Consider the following 21527-nt stretch of genomic DNA (forward strand, 5'->3'; position numbering starts at 1 on the left):
TGATATCTGTGCCCTCTTCTGGATCCATCACTGGGGCAGTAGGATCAATTATTCGGCATGGGCATAGCTGGAGGGGGCTGCCATGCTTGTTGGAACACCTGTGTTGGTTTAGGTGATGACTGACAAGGTGTTAGAAGTCTTTGAGTTTCCTCCTCATCACTAGACATCGGGGGAGGGGATGAACCAGTGGTGGGCAATAAGTAGCCTGCAGGCCACATGCTGTTTGCTGGGATTAGCTCCTGGAAGGCCACCAGTGCTTTATTTATCTGCATATTTGTAGGTATGCCAACTCCCATGTCAGGAACAATGCGGCCAATGGGAGCTAGGAGTGGCTATACCTGTGGCTGTGCAGGTAAATGAAGTGCCAATGGCCCACAGGGGCTAACCCTGGCACCCCCCTCTGGCTTACTGCCCACCTCTGCTCTGTATAAAAGGTGCTGTCTTCAAATCTTTTCACAATTCTCTCCATTACTTCTATGCCTCTGTCTCTTCTGAATATCTCTTTTTTTTGATTAAGGCTGGGAGTAGACCAGCTGGAGCATTAGGTAACCACTTTAAAATGCTTTACCCACAGCGCCTGTCGTGAAGGAAAGGAAATGGAACTTACAATAATCACTCTTTCCCTATGGACACAGTATGTAAAGAGCATTACTGCATGAGTTCAGCCCTGATCTTCCTTTCCAATACCAACACATTTAATTAGAGAACATCAGGTACCCCACTGCCTGTCAATATGCACACCAGTTGGGCACATTAGCCAGCTATGTATTTATTCACTCAACATTTTGAAGTAAAACTGGTTGCTGGTTTAAGCGGCTGCAACTCCATCAAACTCAATGGAGTTCTGCCTGCTCATACCTGCAACTGCTTTGGGTCTTCAGGTTTGGGAATGGGAAAGTCCTGCATTAGCATAGTGACAAGTGAGCGTCAAAGGGTCACACAGTCTCACTGCAAGTGGTGACGAAGTCTGAAAGTGAAGCTGAAATGGTACACGCCTCTTGTTATGTTATCAGTGCTTTTTAAGAGGAGTACCTGCATGCAAAAAGAAAGGTTACTCACCGTAGTAACGGTGGTTCTTAGAGATGTGTCCCCGTGGGTGCTCCACATTAGGTGTCGGGCTTGCCCGGCGCCGCAGATCGGATCTTCCAAGCAGTTTCTGCCGGACCGCGCATGCGCCGGTGTGCGCCACTCCCTTGCGCACTCCTGGCCACGTGCATGATCCGGTCCCCGTCAGTTCCTTGACCAACCGCCTCGGATGCTCCTGCAAAACACTAAACGGAGATCCGAAGCGGGGAGGATGGGCGGGTAGTGGAGCACCCACGGGGACACATCTCGAAGAACCACCGTTACTACAGTGAGTAACCTTTCTTTCTTCTTCGAGTGTCCCCGTGGGTGCTCCACATTAGGTGACTACCCAGCAGTAACCCAAGATAGGAGGTGGGTAATCGGATTATGTGCAGCTTGTCCCCGAGAGGACCGCTGTCGAGAGACAGGTATCCTCTTGGAATACCCTGTGAAGGGCGTAATGTTTGGCGAAGGTGTCACAGGATGACCAGGTCGCCGCTCTGCAAATGTCTTTTAGCGCAACGCCCTTGAAAAAGGCTGTTGATGCCGCCACCGCCCTAGGGGAGTGAGCCCTGGGCGTGGCCAGTAAAGGAGTCTTTTTGAGTTCGTAGCACATTTTTATGCGGGATACGATGTGCTTCGAGATTATCTGCGAAGAGAGACCTTCTCCTTTTGATTTGGGAGCGAGAGAGACTAGGAGTCTATCCGTTTTCCGGAAGGACTTGGTCCTGTCTATATAGAAGGCTAGCGCCCTCCTCACGTCCAGGAGGTGTAGGCGCGCCTCTTTGTTAGAGTTATGAGGCTTTGGATAAAACGAGGGTAAAACAATAGGTTTATTAATATGAAACTCAGAAGAAACTTTAGGAACAAAGGCTGGATGCAGCCGTATGGTTACCGCCTCCTTGGAAAAAAACAGTTCAGGGTGGCATTGCCATAACTGCCGCAAGCTCGCTCACCCTGCGAGCTGACGTGATTGCGAGAAGAAAGGTCGTCTTTATCGTAAGGAGGCGGAGGGAAACCGTGGCCAAAGGCTCGAACGGTGGTCCCGTTAGCGCATTAAGCACCAGGTCCAAGTTCCACGAAGGTGGAAGCGGTTTCCGAGGGGGGCATAGGTTTACCAACCCTTTGAGGAACCTGGTAACCATGGGATGGGCGAACGCCGTGTGCCCTTCCTCTTCGTGTCTGAACGCCGAAATGGTGGCAAGGTGGACCTTTAATGAGGATAGTGAGAGTCCTCCTCTCTTGAGGTCCAGTAAATACTCTAATATTACAGGTATAGGCACCGAAAGAGGGGCTAGCTGTTTGGTAGAACACCATGCCATGAAGCAAGTCCATTTCTGCTTGTAGGTCTTCCTGGTGGAAGTCCTCCTGCTACTTTCTAGGACTTATTGCACTTCCTCCGTACATGTGCTCTCTAGGGAGCTGAGCCATGGATTAACCACGCTTGTAGTCGCAGGCCTTGGGGGTGCGGATGCACTATGGACCCCTGGGCTTGCGTGAGCAGATCCAGCGCCACCGGAAGGGGCATCGGTGGACGGTCCTACATGCACAGGAGTAGGGGGAACCATTGCTGTCGATCCCACGTTGGGACTATCAGGATCATTCGGGCTCCTTCCCTCCTGGCTTTCTGCAAGACTTTGTGGATCACCACTGTGGGAGGAAAAGTGTAAAGCAGGGGGCCCCTCCAGGAGATCGCGAATGAGTCCCCCAGAGACCCCCGTCCCAGTCCTGCCCTGGAGCAGAATCATGGGCACTTCTTGTTGTGTTGAGTGGCAAACAGGTCTATCTGGGGAAAGCCCCATGCGTGAAAAATCGGTCGTAGCAGATCGGGACGGATCTGCCACTTGTGCGCGAGTGCGAAACGCCTGCTCAGCTGCTCTGCCTTCACATTGTGAGTGCCTGGTAAGTACGAGGCTTTCAAGGTTATATTGTTGGCGATGCACCAGTTCCACAACCGGACTGCTTCCGCACATAAGGCACGGGACCGAGCTCCTCCTTGCCGATTTATATAAAACATGGTGGAGGTATTGTCTGTACTGATCCCGACGACTTTGCCTTGTATATGGTCTCGAAAGTGTCTGCAGGCGTTGAACACTGCTCTGAGCTCCAGTATATTTATGTGCAGTGACTGCTCCGTGGAGGACCACAGCCCTTGCGTCACCTCTTCGCCCATGTGTGCTCCCCACCCTATGAGGGAGGCATCTGTAGTAAGAAAAACTGATATTTGTGGTTGGTGGAAGGGTACCCCTGTTAGCAAGTTCTTGGGGTTTACCCACCATTGCAGGGATTTGCGCACCTCTGTGGTGGGCGACACCACCCTGTGAACGGTGTGTGCTGCCGGTTTGTATACGCTCGCCAGCCAGTGCTGCATGCTGCGCATGTGTAACCTGGTGTTCTGTACTACGAACGTCGCTGCTGCCATGTGGCCCAGCAGCTGTAAGCACGTTAGAACCGGCACCGTAGGGCTGAAGGTGATGACTTGCATGAGGGAGCCGATGGCCCGAAAGCGAGTCTCTGGTAGATACACTCTCGCTGTAATAGAATTTATGCGTACCCCTATGAACTCTATGTCCTGTGTGGGGTCTATCTTTGATTTTGCCAGATTGATAACCAGGCCGAGCGAAGAGAACGTGCCTGCTGTGACGCGTATCATGCGTAGTACCTCCTCCTTTGAGGCCCCTTTGAGTAGGCAGTCATCCAGATACGGGAATATAAATACTCCGTCTGTGCAGGTAGGCTGACACCACTGCCAAGGTCTTGGTGAAGACTCTGGGGGCCAAGGAGAGGCCAAACAGTAGGACCTTGTATTGAAAATGTTCTTTGCCTACCATGAACCGGAGGAATCGTCGGTGAGCCGGATAGATAGTTATGTGAAAATACGCATTTTGTAAGTCGAGGGCTGCGAACCAATCTCCATCGTCCGGTGCCGTAAGGATGGAGGCGATTGTGATCATCCGAAAGCGTTGCTTGCGCAGGTACCGGTTGAGGCCTTGAAGATCTAAGATGGGCCTCCAGCCTCCTGTCTTTTTCTCAGTGAGGAAGTACCTCGAGTAGAACCTTCTCCCCTGCAGTTGCTCCGGCACTCTTTGCACTGCCCCTATGAGCATGAGATGGTCTACCTCCTGCTTGAGCCTCTCTACGTGGGAGGCCTCCTGGAGGTGGGGCCTGGGTGGAGGTCATGGCGGTGGGAGTGACTGGAAGGGGATGGCGTACCCCGTGGCTATGATCTCCAGCACCCATTTGTCTGTGGTGATCCTTTGCCACTGGTCGTAGAATGGTCGGAGGCGATGGTGGAATAACCGCTTCAGATGACCTCGTGCGATGGTAGTGATGGCGCAGCCCTGGATCTGTGTGTCAAACTTGTGGCCTTTGGCCCTGCCCCGAGGACGCACGGCTCTGTTGGGAACGCCACCTGGGAGTTCTGTACTGCTGGTGCTGTTGATGTCGCCCTTGCTCGTAACCCCTGTGGTACTGGGGACGCTGTTGCTGGTACTGGTACCGTCTTTGTTGAGGGTAGTACTTCTTCTTTCTTTATGGAGGGGTGTAAATCCCCAGGGTCCTAAGTGTGGCTCTTGAGTCTTTACTGGAATGAAGGACCGAGTCAGTTGATTCAGCAAACAGCTTCTGCGAGTCGAAGGGAAGATCGACTATCTTTGCCTGCAGATCCCTCAGTATACCCGAAGTCTGGAGCCAGGACTCCCTTCGCATCACCACTGCCATAGCTGTGGAGCATGCTGCTGTGTCTGCAACATCCAGGGCGATCTGAACTCCCGTCCTCGAGGCCACGTAGCCTTCTTGCACGATGGCCTTGGGCACCGGTTTCTTGTCCTCTGGAAGCGAGTCCATGAGGGAGGTTAACCTAGTGTAGTTGTTGAAATTATGGTTCGCTAGATGCGCTGCGTAATTTGCCATTCGCAACAGTAGGGTGGAGGAGGAGTAGACCTTTCTGCCGAACAGCTCTAGCTTCTTGGCATCTTTGTCTGTTCCCCCTGTCTTGAATTGAGATGTCTTTGATCTTTGTTGCGACGACTCCACCACCAAGGAATTTGGTTGTGGGTGGCTGAACAGGAACTCCATGCCCTTCGCCGATACGAAGTATTTCTTATCCGCTCTCTTGTGGACAGGCGGAATAGTCGCGGGGGTCTGCCATATCATAGTGGCAGACTCCAAGATTGCTTCATCAAGTGGTATTGCTATTTTGGAGGGGGGCCGGAGGTCTCAGATTTTTGAGGAGCTTATGGTGTTTCTCTTGCACCTCTGCTGTCTCGATGCCTTGCGTGAAGGCCACCCTCTTAAACAGCTCTTGAAACTGTTTGAGATCGTCCGGAGGATGGACGTCCCCCGGGGCCGTAGCCTCATCCGGGGAGGAGAGCGAGGAACCACTAGGATATGCCTCTCTGGACCCTTCCGGTTCCTGTTGGTGATGGTATATCCGCTCGCTGGAAGCTTGTAAGGGAAAATCTCGGGGTTCCATAACCAGCTCCCCCTGAGATACTTGAGTCTCTGTCCCCGTTCGCGATTGCCCTCGGGGATACAGGACCGTCTGTGGGGATCTTTCCCTGGTAGACTGCCGGTGGTGTCTATGCCCCACGTGATAGGGGCGAACATGGCAGCATGGACACTGTTCTTGGGAAGGTGACCTGGACCACTCCCTTGGTGCATACCCCCTGCGTCTGGGGGAGCGAGATCCTCGAGAGACCTGGGACACTGGAGAGAGCGATTTGTGATAGTACTCCAGCGGCTCAAACCCCAGGAAGGGTGAAGATGGTCCCAGCCAGGGCGAGGCTGGTTGTAAAAATGGAGACGGGGGCTCCGGCTAGGCTAGGGGGGACCCCTGCCTTCTAGTTGGAGTCTGCAGCATCAGCGGAGGGCTGAGAGAAAGCAACTCTGCAGCGGGGCTGTGGTGCCTTGTTTTGTGTGCAGCCTTCCCCCTCCCTTGCGGGGGTGGCTCCGCCCCCTGACATGCAGGGGATCTCGGCCCCGTCCACGCCGCGCTTGGCACGCTCATGGGCGGTGCCGCACGGGCGGTGTCCTCCGGTGCCTGCAGGCTGTGTGCCTGCGTGCTCTGCATCGCCGGTTCCCCGGGGGTCGGTGCCGCTGCCTGCGGTGCCGCCGGTACCGGCGCTTGTTTAGCCGCCGCCCTGCCTGTGGTGCGGGGCAGCTGTTTGATTATTGGAGGCTGAGCCACCTCCACGTGGCTCTCCCTGCCGCTGCCGATCAGCTGTTGCTGCGGCTGGGGGCTGTGCACTCCTCCCATCCCGCTCGCTGTTGCTGCCAGCAGGGATCGGGCTGGGGAGACTTTCCTCCGTTTTTGCGCTGATGGGGTGAGGGAGGCGGCTTTCCTTTTCTGGGCCCCGGAGGGTCCCTCCTGCTGCGGCCGCTCCGGCACGTCTGGCTGGAGGGCCTTGTCAAAGAGCAGCATTTTAAGCCGCATCTCCCTGTCCTTCCTTGCTCTGGCTGTTAATTTTGCACAGAAGGAGCATTTCTGCGTGACATGGGACTCCCCAAGGCACATTATGCAGTGACTGTGCCCATCAGACGCTGGCATTGCCTCTCGGCAAGACTCACATTTCTTGAATCCTGAAGAGGACATCGTTGGTGAGTCTTTTAGTTGTTAATGGGGTACTTAGCACCTTCTCTGTGCTGTTTTCCCCCTCTCCGATAGCCTGCCGTGGCAGGAGGGCTAATGGCCCTAGGCTCCTGGCCTCCGGTGCTCCGCTTGTTACTAGGACTGGACTGAATGCTGTCCCACTTGTTGTTTCTTGTTTTTGTTTTTGTTTTTTTTTTTTTGAAAATAACAACTGGCTAACTGAACAATAGACTAAGAACTTGAAAACTTTAAAGAAAAACAATTAAAACCACTGAATACGCTACCTTGGCCGTAGCCTAGTCGGATTCCGTCTGCAGCCGACAGCGGTTAAGAGGAACTGGCGGGGACCGGATCGTGCACGTGGCCAGGAACGCGCAAGGGAGCAGTGCGCACCGGCGCATGTGCGGTCTGGCGCATGCGCGGTCCGGCAGAAACTGCTTGGAAGATCCGATCTGCGGCACGGGGCAAGCCCGACACCTAATGTGGAGCACCCACGGGGACACTCGAAGAAGAACCAGGGATTTTGTGGTGTTTAAAAGTCTGCTTTTATTTTCTCATATCCAGAATATCTCCTGTTTCACAGTGTATCTGATGGACAAGTGAGGCTGTATCTATGTATGTATTACTATGCATGCAGATTTAAACCAGTGTGCTCGAAAGCAATTTCTACTCCCCCACTTCAAAAGGGAGAATTTCTCACCTGGAAAATGGAGTTCTACTTCCCTTTAACAGATGCCTCCTAACTTTTTCTGTGGTGGAGCGGTTCCTACTCAGTCACTGAACTGAAGGGTCAGTACATAATGTGCTATGCGCTAAAACATGGGTACTTTTTTTGAATAATAAAAAAACCCTCTCATTATAACATGGCCTATGGGTGCCATGTACTCATCTAGCTGTAAAGAATTTTGTACTTTAATGGGATTAATAATAAGGGAAGAAAGCTCCTGAGACAGTGTGAATGACAGAGATGCTCAGTACTTGTTACTGGCAAGGGTGAGGTCTGACTGGTGTCTCAGCAAGAGACCTTATTCCATTCTGAAAAGAGAAAATAAAATTAAGCTGAAGGATGTCAGGTCCCATTATCATCTTCTGACGATCTTCAGAGAGCCATATGGAGTGTGTGCAGTCAAAAGAATTTAGGGGTTAAAGGCAGGTGAATTTTTCATAAAACAAATCACTCTCAGAAACACAGGTTATACTTCCTTTAATAGCTGCTGTTCAAGATGCACTATTGCCAACAAGCAACTTATTTAGAGCTACACTGATTTTTATAGCAAAGTTTATTAAGTTGAGTATAAAACTAGCCCATGATTTCCCAGTAGCTTTCAGAGAAACATGAACCCTGGGCTATTTATGTGCTGGTACACTGAAAAAATGTTTCCTTAGTAGATACTATTAATGAGGCAACTATGGTCTAAGGTGATAAATTAGAAATTCAAGCAAGAGCATCAGGGCTTAAAGGAAAAACAGATCTTTGGGTAGGAAAAATTGGAGTGAAGCGTGCTACACTTAAAGCTGAAAGCTTTGCAAAACACCAGCCCAGCCTCTTATGACGGTTTCTTGTTTGCAAATATAACTGCAATGAGAGAAAACCAGGTATCAGTAAGTCTGAAGTTTAGTCCTGCTAGAGATCTGAAAACCCTACCTTGCCATCTTCAGTGTAGACATTTTCATTATATCCTTTTACTATTGTCCGGTCAATGAAGAGACTCCGCATCACCACTATCACTTTTAGCACTTTTCCTAAGGTAACCTGTCAATAACAAGACAAAGACAAAACCAAACCTGAACAAGAGCTGGGTTAATATTGCAGTCACAAGGTGATGGAGTTAATTGCCTACACATGTTGGAATTTCAGCGTCCAACATTTTATAGGAAAATGAAAATAAAGATCTAAAATACTGTGTACATGCACGTGGGGAAGAAAAACAGATAAAATACAGAAAAAGTAAACAATATAGACCATGCATCTGAAAACGTTTGAGATCTTGAAATTCACCCATACACAACGCTAAATAACTCTCTCTTTAAATTAACAAAACCCAATATGTCAAAAATACTGAGCAAATTTGACCGTTTTCAACATGTATTGCCTTGCATGATGAATTGTAACAGAAAGGTAGCTGTGTTAACAAAAAGCAGCCATGTAGTGCTTTAAATGCTAACAAAATAATTTATTGGGTGATGACCTTTTTTGTTTTCACTTTTTGCTTTTTTTTTTAGGTTAAGGATAAAAATGTAGAAGGAAAAAGGGTGCGTGTGTTTCAGTTAGCAGCGAGACCTCGTAATGCACGTTACATGTAACAATTTCTCCTATGCAATTGTGGCATTCTCAAAGTATGTACTAGAAAAAACTCACATTTTGACATTTTGGGGCTCACCCAGACAAGTACTGGGTTCAATCACTATCTGTCTTGAAACCCTGGATGTTTTGTGGCTGTGAAGCTTTGATCCAGAGCTATGACCTCAACTGCGTGCCAAGAAAGAGTGTCCACTTCCACATTCCTGGATAATCATGCATACTGGTGTTTAGTGAAATGGTGTGGACTTGCCCTTGCTGGCACGCCCATCCCCTTCACGTGACCTCCCATGCACCAAGTGTGCAAATTCATACTGTAAGTGGAATGCTGTAATGAAGAGAGACACATCCCTCCCTACACTCTTGCCGGCATGATCTTGGACACACCATTATGTGAGAGGTTATGCTGGCAGGGGCAGAACAGTATGCTCTTTAGGATGATACCTCCTGTCCAGTTCCAGACAAAACCATGTCTGGGCTTGTCTTATCACATGGTGACAAAGCTCCCCAAGGGTATAATTTATAACTGGACAAATGGGCTACCTATTCAGCAGCCCTCAAGCCTCTCTGGCTTTACTCAACCTAGTTAGTTCTTGTAGGATAACTTAGTACCCTTCCAGCCTCAAATCTGTCCCCAGATCATCCTACTGCAGGGACCATTCACTTTCACTGGATTCTCACAGAGATAGCACGAGGTTTGCTTTATTTATGGAGATAGTACAACACTTCCAACCTGTTAGTTTTACACAAGCATGCCCTATACTGAACTTACACTGAACTGATGATTTATGAAGAGAACAATCTATGAACTTTTAAAAATAATCAAGGTATACCACGTAAAAGAGATACAGGTAAAAATGGCTACCAGCAAATAAAGGTGAACACACAGAGATAAAACATAGTCAACCAAGATTCAGTCTTTTTCTCACCCACCGTTTCCTCTTCTGCTTTTAGTAGCTGGCCTAGCCAAGACCCATCACAGAGGTCGAATTGCTTGGTTTCATTGTCTCTGAAGATGAAGGATCAAGATAGTCCCTTTCTCTCTCTCTCTGTTTCTTGCATCAACAAAGGAGCTGTTTTTATCTTCCAAATCAGGAAGGCCTCCTGGGAACTCAGTCTCCAGTCTCTCTCTGGGGTACGAGACCCACATTAATTCTGCCTCGCTCAATAGTAACAGAGAGGTAGCCGTGTTAGTCTGTATTCTAACAAAACAAAACAAAACAAAAACAGCAGAAATGTAGCACTTTAACAAAATGATTTATTCGGTGATGAGCTTTCGCAGGAGAGACCCACTTCATCCAATCAATAGTATTTTCGGTGTCTGTAGTGGAAATACTATTCATCGGATGAAGTGGGTCTGTCCCACGAAAGCTCATCACTGAACAAATCACTGTTAGCCTTTAAAGTGTTGCATTTCTGCTGTTTTGTTCTGCCTAGCTGTGTTCAGGACCAAGATAACCATGTGATTAGCTTGATGGCTTTGTTAACTGATAACATGTAAATGAGGTAAATCCACTTTCCTTTGTCTAGGATAAGCCTCAAATGGGTATCTCTGTTAGTCTGTATCTTTGTAAAACAAAGCAAGCAGTCCTGCACCACCTTAAAGACTAACAATTTTATTTATCAGCTAATGAGCTTCCATGGGTCAGGCCCACTTCATAGCTAATCAATAAAATTGTTGGTCTTTAGAACAGACCTGTTTATAATGGTTACCTAAGCTAGAGTGTCTTCTCTTAAACATATTCTAGTAATGACACATAGAGGAAATTCACAACTTAACATGCAATATTAAAACCTGCACTCTACAGTTATATTAATAACTAGCCTGATGGTAGCTTTTATATGATACCTTCACATTATCTTTTGGATAAATACTACAAGAGCGTTGGGTACACTAGTTGCCGGGGTTGGTCTCAGGAAAGATGATGCATCTATGCTAGTGGGCATTAGAACTCTCACACGCTCACACACACTAAGCACACACACACACATTAAATGCCCAAAAGATTATACGTATTTGGAAACTGGGTCAACCTTTTTAGCATACTCAGAGGAGGTCTCCCCTACCAACACATCAGGGATGTTAGCCAGATTTTTTCTAATATTAACCTGATCCTGCATAAGTGGTGCACAAAGCAGTATGTTAATATTTCTTTTAACTGTGACAAAAAATAAAATAAAAAATAAAAAAGGCTGACCTAATTCCCATTAAGGAGAAAAATAAAGGAGGCAGAGAATGAAACAGTTGCAGGGGGAAATCACAGTTAGAATAAAACAACATACAAGTTTAATAGTTTTTAAGTGATATTTACCCCTACTTTTAATTTATTTTGTACAGTGTAAACATATAAAGAGTAAAACTAGTGTCAAGAGAAGTCTGTAGGATACAGTGGAGCAGAAGAACATAAGTAAGTCTTAGTTACTGATAAAATACAGTAATTAAGAAAGTGTTTTAATATAATATAGCAATTTACTTTTCCAAGGATTTCTGTCTTTAGGCTTAGTTATACAGTTTTCCCTGAATGAAAAAAAGTCATAAAAATGAGAAATTATCTATTAAATTATTTAAATCAATTTCCCAGCCAGTAGTGGGCTATTTTCTACGTATGTTCTCCAGGACTTTGTCTGGTTTGAATTAAAACGCACCATAGTGGTGGTGGTTCCACTCCTAATCTTAACAGACTATTCCATGTTCTAATAAACACACATATCAGTTTTTCTAATTTTTGCCTTAATTCTTTTTTCCAAATTTCAACTCATGACTCCTAGTTATGTCCTACTGTAACATCTTTTGTAATTTTCCAGGCTTGAGGTGAGATTCCCATCCACATACTGGCCCTTGTAAATAAGACAATGTGACTCTAGGACGCCTGGGAACAGCTGGGGAAGAATCACTCTAGAACAGGCAGTAAAGAAACCTGCCAGAAACACCACCTCACAGACTCAGATGTAGGAAGAATACCAGGGGAAGGAGTTGGGAGAATGTCTGAGGCAGAAGAAAGTACAGACGACACATAAAAATAATGGGTTACTGACCCACAATAACTGTGATGTAATCAGTATGAATCATATTATAGGCATAGAAGAGTGGAATCTTTTGAATACCACCGTTCATTCAGATCACACACACGCCTTATGACTTGTCATGTTCTTGTATGAGGGTGAAAAGGTATAGTGACTGTCTCTCTCCTTTGGAGTTCAGTCATAATTTGAAGACTATTAAGAGAACAACTCTGAAAACAAGGATGGAGAGCATGTCATGGGACCCACACTGACAAGAATCTCTCATAGAATCACTATTACTGTACAAAACAAAAAACAGTTCTGTAGCACGTGAAAGACTAACACTATTATTCATTAGGTGATGAGCTTTGGTGGGAAAGACCCACTTCTTCAGTGTGACTGTTCTTTCTTCATTAAGCATGTGTCAGTGTGGATCCCTACTGTTGGTGAATGGCAAGCAATACTTCCCCACGATGGTGAGGAGGAGGATTTTCAGCTGCAGCAGCTGAACAGCAATTGGAGTGCTCTCCTTATCTTGGCATCTGACCTGACTGCTAAATCAAAGACGTAATATTTGACAAAGGTTTTAAGGTTATTCCATTTTGCTGCTTTGCAGATTTTCAATATTGGTACATTTCTGAAACACATATAGAATGTTGTCTGCCTCCTAAGAGAGTAAACATTGATGTCCGGTGGGGGAGGTACACCAGCCTACTAGTAGTAGGCATCCTTCAGTCTGCATAGACTATGGATCGCGCCCGTTAAAGTTTCAATTGAGGACTTCATTTAGAGCGTCTATTGTGACTATGAAGACCCACGAGAGTGACAGTCCTTGCTGCATCTGTTGCAGATGTAGCGGGTGTCTGGCAAGTCCTTATTGTGCTTTCTGTGCACTCGCTTCTCCTCTGCTAGCTGTCTGATCTTCAACTCGCCCTTCTGAAGGCCCTTGTGTAACCCCTGCCTCCATCTGCCGCGGTCGTCTGCTAGTTCTTCCCAGTTGTCCAGCTCGATGTCTACCTCTCTGAGGTCTCTCTTGCAGACATCTTTGTAGCGCAACTGGGGGTGTCCGGGAGGTCTTTTGCCAGAGGCTAGCTCACCATACAGGATGTCTTTTGGAATCCTTCCATCGTTCATCCTGTGGACGTGGCCAAGCCAGCGGAGTCGACGCTGCCTGAGGAGGGTGTGCATGGTTGGGATTCCAGCTTGCTCGAGGACGGCGGTGTTGGTCACTCTGTCCTTCCATGATATTCCAAGGATGCGCCTGAGGCGGCGCAAGTGGAAGACGTTCAGCCTCTTTTCCTGGTGGGCATACAGGGTCCAAGTCTTGCTGCCATAAAGGAGGGTGCTGAGGATGCAGGCTCTGTAGACTTGCATTTTGGTGTGAGTGTACAGCTTGTTGTTATTCCACACTCTCTTGCTGAGTCTGGACAGAGTTGTGGCCGCTTTTCTGATCCTCCTATTTAGCTCAGTGCCCAATGACAGGGTGTCAGTGATGGCTGACCTGAGGTAAACGAACTCGTGGACGACCTCTAATGTATAGCTGTCAATGCTGATTGATGGGGATTCAGCAACATGCTGACCGAGTACGTTTGTCTTCTTTAGGCTGATGGTAAGCCCAAAGTCCTTGCACACTTTGGGGAACTGATCCAGCAGTTTTTGAAGCTGGTCTTCTGTGTGAGACGCTACAGCAGCATCGTCTGCGAACAGCATGTCTCTGATGAGGACTTCTCGCACCTTAGACTTAGCTTTCAGCCTTGCAAGGTTCAGTATCATCTGCATACCGCAGGTTGTTGATGTTACATCCACTAAATGTTTAATCCTGGCAGACCTTCTGCTTTATGCATTATTCTTTCATTGTCCAAGTTAAAGAGATCAGGTGAAAGAGCACAACCTTGTCTCACTCCTTGTTTTATCTTCACATATCTACTACAGTTTTTTCTGACCCTGATGGCTGCTCTCTGTTCCCAGTAGATGTTTTTAATTATTCTCAAATCCTTTCCATCTATATCCAGTTCAACAGTTTCATAATTTCTTCATGTTTTACTGTCGAACACTTTCTTATTGTCGATGAAGCACAAACAGATGTACTTTTGAACTTCCAGTGCTCTTTCGATTAATGATCTTAAAATGTAGATTGTGTTACCAGTGCCTCTGTCTTTCACAAATCCACATTGTTCATCAGAGATCTGACTGTATTTGATTTTGAATCAGGTTCATAATGATCTTCAAAAGAATTTTGGTCATAATGTGACTCACGAGACTGATTGTTCTATGCTGTTCACATTCAGTTGCACATGGTTTCTTCGGCAAGGCAATAAAAACAGATCTTGATAAGTCGTCTCATCAAGTGCACTGTACTGTAAATATAATTTAAGAGTTTTGTAATTGTGTCATTACCAAAGTCTTCTAAGGCTTCAAACATCTCCCTCGTGAATTTGTCTGGACCAGGCACTTTTCCTCTTTTCATGCATTTCAAAGCTTTTCTTACTTTTTCCTTGACTACTCACCAGGGTACAATGCCACAAAAGCTAGACTGATATCTCCGAGTTCCAAGACAACCAGATGAAGTACCATGTCTTCAGGTGAGCAGGTCCCTTGCATCTTAGATTGTCAAGACAGGATCCCTAGACTGTCCTTGACACGTCTGAGACGAACATCTCTGCCGGAGGAGTTAAGAATAGCTCCACTGCATTTACATTCAAGGGTTCTAGTCAGCATCTCAGTTCTGACAAGACATGACATAGGACTATTCTTTGTTTATTCTGGAATATCACTGGGGAATAAACTGATCTGAGCCAGAGTTGCAGATGAAGTCTATCAAGTAATGTGCCATATGTACACAGTGATCTATGAGCTAGCACACCCACTCTGACACGTGTGCTAGAAACCTTCAACAAATTCAGTCTTGTTGAATAGGACTTCAGTTCTAGCAACTGGAGCAACAGCAACCTCTCTTCAGCTAGGTACAATCTTGCCAATTTGGAGCTGATAATGCTCCTATGAATTCTATCATCTGTGATGAGATAAAAATTGATGTTTTTGTTGTTCATCAGCAGGCTTTGAGGGACAAACAGGGAGATGGCATATTTAACGCTTGCTGTCATTTACTGCCCATTTTTGTCTTCATCAGAGAACTGTCCAGGTGCAGGGAGAAGTGAACACTTTCTTCTCAGGCACCATGACTGGTGGGTATTTCATGAAGGCCTCTGATGCAGTGGAAGTACACAAGGCAGTACTTTGGACTGAGGGTAGTTGGACCCCAATATGAAATTCAGGAATGTCCTGTAGGCTAGGTGGATGGCTATGTAAAATTACATGTCCAGTCAGGAACAAGTCTTGAATGTGAAGAGATGGACTGATGGCAGCAAATGTGACCACCCTGAATATGAAACGGAATATGTATTTGTTTAGTTTCCTCACGCATAGGGCCGGACACAGATCTCAGGTCAAAGAGAGTTGGATGAGGCTGACTTTAAAGCCTGTGCATGATAAATCTTAAATGGTTTGAAATGGAGACTGAGATGTGGTGAAAAATGTACATTTGTAAAGAACTGGGCCAGTTAACCTTCCATCCTGGGGCACAGAAGACAAAGCCCTGAAATCTACACTGGATCTCTTACCCAGTCTAACACAGTTTTACTGGAGGCCACCTGCCCTCTTTTAAAAATGACTTAATAAATGCCATGAATCTAACAAACAATGGAAAGAACCTCATCATGTAATGTGTGCTGAAAGTTCTAAATTGTAGCACTTAAGTAAATTTCAACTTTTACTCTTGTCATTCTGGGTTCTTTACAGATGCTGGAACATTAAGTTTCCTATTTAATCCAATGTTTTCTTGACAGTGGAGTTCCTGTAGCTTTTATGAGTGAAAGAGAGAGAGTGCAGGTTTAAACAATTAATTTATCCTGGGAAACCCAGAACTGAAGAGTTTATGGCCCTTATCAAGTAGATGAGAAAATGAAACAGAACAAGTGGCAGAAATTTTGGAAAGGTCACTGTAGAAAATGATAAATTGCAATTTCTGTAGCGTCACTGAAAGAATGAGGTCAGTACTACTGCACTCAGCAATGGCTGCTCAACAGTCTGCCATCCAAGTGGGGAATGCTGAGAGATCTGGAAGCCATAAGAGCTTCCCATAATGCCTTTCAATTTGTAACAGGCTCTGTTATTTGCAAATATAAGTACTTGTATTTTGTCTGTAATGATCAAATGTCACAAGAAGTCATAAATTGCCTTGCAGATCTCAACAGCATTTTATAGTTCTCCTACAGACAATCTTCAAAGGGATATGATTTGTTCTTACACACATGGGACCAACCTGGCCCAGCCAACAGGAATTAATGCTTGGAAAAGCGGTATGATTCATGTGTTTGGAAAAGCAGTTGTGACACCACAGATAATCTGACAGGAAGGAAGAAAATACTAACAGCCCTAACACAGGCAGTAATTTGATAGTTCTAACTTGGAGCTTGAGGAGTTCAGGTCTCTTGATTTGGAGGTCAAACCCTGCCTGGCCAGACCTCCAGAGATGACAGTCATAAGGAGTTACTATTGATGTAGAAGTCTACTACTTTTAAACTGAACTAAGTGGGCAATATTTTTTCCATTCTAAAGCAAACTTTTCCCATTAAACTTCAACTTCTTTTGTCGATACCCTGTTAGGCAGCACTTGGCTTTTTAATATTTCGCCTGTATGTGCCAACTCACCCTTGATGTAGAAATTTTAATTCAGATCAATACACATACAAGGTCACTTTAAACTTCAATTAATATGAATGGAAAAAAATATGCCCCACAGTTCTGTGAGCTGAAAATGGAACAGCTGCAAGTTAAACACTCATGTAGCTCCTGTTTTGGGTCTCTGTCTACTGACAATGCTGTTCTAATTTCGTTTTAAGTACTCTGTGCTCAGTTTGACAGTTGAGATATTCATAATACCCTGTTTCCTAAAATAGGAAGCTTCGGCATAAGAGAGACAGTGTACTGAAACTTGCAACCTTACTGACAAAAAGAGAGGTAAAATAAAAATCTCTTTGTAAAATCCTATATTTGTAAGTATTTTGTCTGCCTCTAACAAAAAAGCACCGAGTGCTGGTAACTACCACTTTAGGTCAAAAATGAGGGACACTGAGAAGAGGTAATTTGAACACCTGATTTGGTTATTCTTAGAAGTTTTTAAAATACTCATTTTAATTAACTTATGATAGAAAAGGAAGCAAGAACAGTTTCTCTCTCTCCAAAGTGGTCATAGCAAGGTCAAAATTTAGCTTAAAATGGTCAAAATTCTGTCTGGAGAAAATACCTTAAAATTGCCTCTTTATAACTTTGGCACTCTACTGACGATTATGATAAACTATTGGGTTCTTATATGCACTAATAAAATATTATAAACACCCTCTGTTAGTTAGATCTATTTTATATTTTGCTATTAGGAGAGAAGTTGCTAAAGGCACCAAGTTCCAACACTACACAGGAAAATTCCCTAAGCTCCAGGTTACCTCTCAGCATCCCAAGGAATCCTCTGCAGATTTGAAATGCAGATGCTCTGCAATGCAGAACTAAATAGAAGAAAGATTATTTTCAGTTCACTTGCATACCTCATTGCTAATGTCACAAGGAGAGAGAGCGAGAGAGAGCGTGTGTGTGTGTGTGTGTGTGTGTGTGTGTGTGTGTGTGTACGTACATGTACATATGCATGGATGTGTTTTCATTCACTTTAGGAGAAGTAATCCATCAAGGAATTAAAAGCATAATGAAGCAATGCACGTTCACTAGAGAAAGGCCAGTCCACCTGCTCCTTGCAAAATAAGCAGACCTAGTTTTTTTTTTCTCCTTTGCATCTTGATAATCACCAGAAACCACAAATCACATGGTATGCATATTGTGAATACAAGCATTACTAAAGCAGACTATTAGTTATTTCCCCTCTATTTCTATCTTTCATCTGAGGCTGGTATGAAAGCTGCAATTCCCTTCACACAATCATTATTCTTTAATGATGCCTATTTGTAAATAGCACGATAGGATGCAATTAAGCCATTAGAGGCTAAATAAACCAACATGCTAATTAGGTTCTTAACAAGGACTTTTTTTTTTCCTAATGTAGAGGCTGGAATTTACCTTTCATTAATTTAATTAATTGCTATAGTGAATATTAAAAAGTCAACACAAATTAAGGTCTCTAAATGATATTCCCATATTAAGGAGGAGTTAGTGATCTTATCCCTCAGTAACAAGACGTATTCTGTTAATAAGGAGACCAAACTGGCAAAAAAACATTTGCTAAAAAGTTAGAACTCAGGTTCCGCCAGTTGGCCAGCCACATTTTTGGTATAATTATCATACTCCAGTGAAGATTAATTTGTGACTGAAGACAAATACTTTCTTTGTTTTCTTCATTCTGCATTTTAACACTATTAATTTTTGTATAATCTTATATATTTTAATAATAAATTTAAATAGTAACATTACTGTGATGGGGAGGACGTCTGTTTTCCATTAACAAATAATAAGGTATACCAGGGAGTCACGCTCAATTGGTGACACTCGAACTAAATGCATATTCATCTAGACAGAGAAACAGGTGTTAATAAATACATCTCCAGCTTCTCTCCATCTCTCCCCACTCCTTTCCTTCATCTTCTCACCTTAGTACTACCATCCACCAAAACCAGACAGAGAGCAACACACTAATTCCCCAGGGACTCTACTGCTCATCAAAGATGCTGAGGGTTCAATAGCTGTTCCCTATCTACAACCCATAATGATATCTGCCCTCCCCTCTGCTCACCCCTGACCTGGGGGAGGCAGATGACACTGTGATGGTCAAATGAGTTGGAGTTTGATGCAGAGATGAGTTGAGACTGGTTCCTCCAGTTTGGACTTTGGAAAAAAAAGAGGTTGTAACTCAAATGCCCCAGATAAATACCAGAAACTGTCCAGTCTCCTTAAATATTAAACACCTCAGAATTAATCAGTGGCCTATTAAAGGTTATATGACATTTTGTTGATTGTTCCCATCTTGCTTATGCACCTTATAAAGCTCAGTGTAAACACACAGAGGGAGATATTGACAATGGTCACTTTTAAAATCTGTTCATTTTGCTCCAGAAAAATAGAGGTGCAAGTACTACAAATGCTGAGGAAAAGACAGTTGTCAAGAACAACTGGCAGAAATTTAAGGATGAGGATGTCTACTGATTAGGTTTTGGGGAAAAAGGAATATTTTTAAAAGTCAAACATTAAATTGTTGCAGCCAAGTATAGCATAGGCAATTGATTCTAAGATACTGGACAATGAAATGTAGAAAAAATGTTTAACTCTTCTCAGTATAAGATCCTATAGAACAAAATGCAATTTGATGTCTTTTTTAATTATCAAATTATAAATATCAAAATCTGGGTTTTAATAGAAAATGGTGGCAATCTTAACTAAAGCACTGTAGATACAACAAAAAATGTGCCAAAAACTGTCTTCCATCTTAGTGAGCAGATGCCATTCACAATTAATATGGTCCACTTCCATACAAACTACTTAAAATGCCTGGAACAAGATTTAAAAGTTAAAACGCAAATTATCTGATTTTAATGAGACTGAATGGAAGCTATGGCAAAAATCTCCTTTTAGAGCATGAAAAGCATATGAGGGAATGAGCAGGTAAAAATCTAGCTAGCTGTATAAATGTATACAATGAATTTATTATCAAAAGGATTGCTTGATAACAAAATACGAGAAGAAAATATCATTTCTGAAATACTATTTTGGCAGAAAGTATTTTCCAAAATTAGAATTCAGTTATAAAAATCATTTTAGCTGCATCTACGTGGCCTCTCCCTTTCAGAAGGAGTGTGCAAATGAGCAAGACCAGAAATGCAAATGAGGCATGGATTTAAACATCTCACACCTCATTTGCATATTCCTGAGTGATCTGACTTCTGGAATAGCCATTTCTGGATGCCAAAACAGCTGTGCAGCTGGGGTTCCTTCAAAAGGAAACTCCCCTTTCAAAAGCACCCTTCTTCCTGAAACAAAATAGGAAGTTTTACGGGTAAGGGAACTTTGAAGTGCCCGCAGCTACACTGCCTGTCAGGATTCGAAGTTAGCAGCTTTGAATTCCCGCCGCAGCCCTTACGCTAATGAGGTGCTGCATATGCATCGCAGTACCTCATTAGCCTCCTCTAACCTGCCTGCTTATAGCATGCCTCCATCGAAGGAGGGGGCTAGAGTAGAGGCACCCTTCTAGTATTTTTAAAACATTTAACAATGTATCTATGGGCTGTAATGCTCCTTTTTTGTGCTTTTATAACATTAGAAGGCAGTCAATCTTTTGATGCCTAGGGACAGAGAGGTGGAGTGATCTAATGGTTGAAAACAGTAGAACTTGGCTCTTTTCCTAACTTGCTGTGTGACTGTGGAAAAGTCACAATGTTCTTGTGCTTCATCTGTAAAATGGAGATCTTTCTGAATTTATAAACCCCTTTTTGATGCTTGAATAAATATGCTATTATATATTGGTATTATCATTAAAGTATCATACAAGATTTTGAATTTTGATCATGGTTCCAAGACAGTTGAAAAAGAACATGTGAAAAAAGTCTTTACAGACACAGAGTAATTGTGATAGTTGAATTTTTAGACACTGCACCTGAAAACCAAAGATGACATTTACCAAAGCAAATCCACTGTTTCTAATATTGGAATTCTCTTTTCCTAACCTAAATTAATTTTGTATACCACTTTTATTTAAAGTGATTAAATTCAACATTTGTCTTCCTTCATGCATAGATATTTAAGAAAATGGGGAAGGAGAATACCACAATTTTCTAGACATTCCAGCCATTCAGTTAGCTGAAGTTTTTTCTCAGTACTTAACTCCTTAGGCCTAACCTGAACTGCTTTGTCTGTAAGGGTTAAAACCATAAGCAGTGGGTCCTAGAGAGTACCCAGGTACACCAGTGAAGCAGGAAATGAGTTGTCAGGAGAGCCAAAGGAAACAAAATATGGGTTTTTGAATTGGAAGCAGGGGCTCTTCCTGTATCTTTTGCATGGCCAGAGAACAGTCTGGTAGGACATGAAATAAGCCAGGCATGGAGAATCCAGCGACATCCATGCAATGGGGAAGGACTAAATCTTGAAACTACAGATATGTGAGTAGAACAGAGACTGCTTAGTGGGACTTCTCTGTACTGAATACATGTAACTACTCCCTACACTGTAACTTTCCAAACTGAATCCCAGGGAAGCAATTCTCTGTGTGTTTAATCCTTTTTAGGGTGCTCTAACACATAGCAACCAAGTGATGTTTCGCCAAGTGGGGTTTTATTTTGTTTTTTATTTTGGTTAATAAAAAATCACCCTCTGAAGAACATGATCTGATTCCTTTCTCCTACAAGGGAGAAAGTTCTGTGTGCACGTGCCTAAGAACTGCACAACCGAACTCCTGAAAGAAATTAAAATTGCAAAAGCTAAGGCTGCTTCTACACTTACTCCTCTTCTGGAACAATGATATTTTGGGCTAACATTTTCAGTGTTAGGTCTCTTCTCTGAGGTGATTTGTTTGGGAACATT

The 21527-nt window shown here is 44.2% G+C and overlaps 1 protein-coding gene across 2 annotated transcripts in view; it reads right to left on the minus strand.

Annotated features, from left to right (window-relative positions):
• Window positions 1-21527, minus strand: part of MED27 (mediator complex subunit 27) — a 189512-nt gene that overhangs the window by 45082 nt on the left and 122903 nt on the right. The window contains exon 5 of one of the 2 annotated variants that reach the window (XM_075015362.1): window positions 8301-8408. The exons of the other annotated variant lie outside the window; for it this stretch is intronic. Within the exon in view, the coding sequence (XP_074871463.1) occupies window positions 8301-8408 (108 nt within the window). The remainder of the gene's footprint in view (window positions 1-8300; window positions 8409-21527) is intronic. 2 annotated transcript variants of the gene reach the window in all.

The sequence above is a fragment of the Carettochelys insculpta genome, chromosome 21 (assembly GCF_033958435.1).
Source record: "Carettochelys insculpta isolate YL-2023 chromosome 21, ASM3395843v1, whole genome shotgun sequence".
Taxonomy (NCBI): Eukaryota; Metazoa; Chordata; order Testudines; family Carettochelyidae; genus Carettochelys; species Carettochelys insculpta.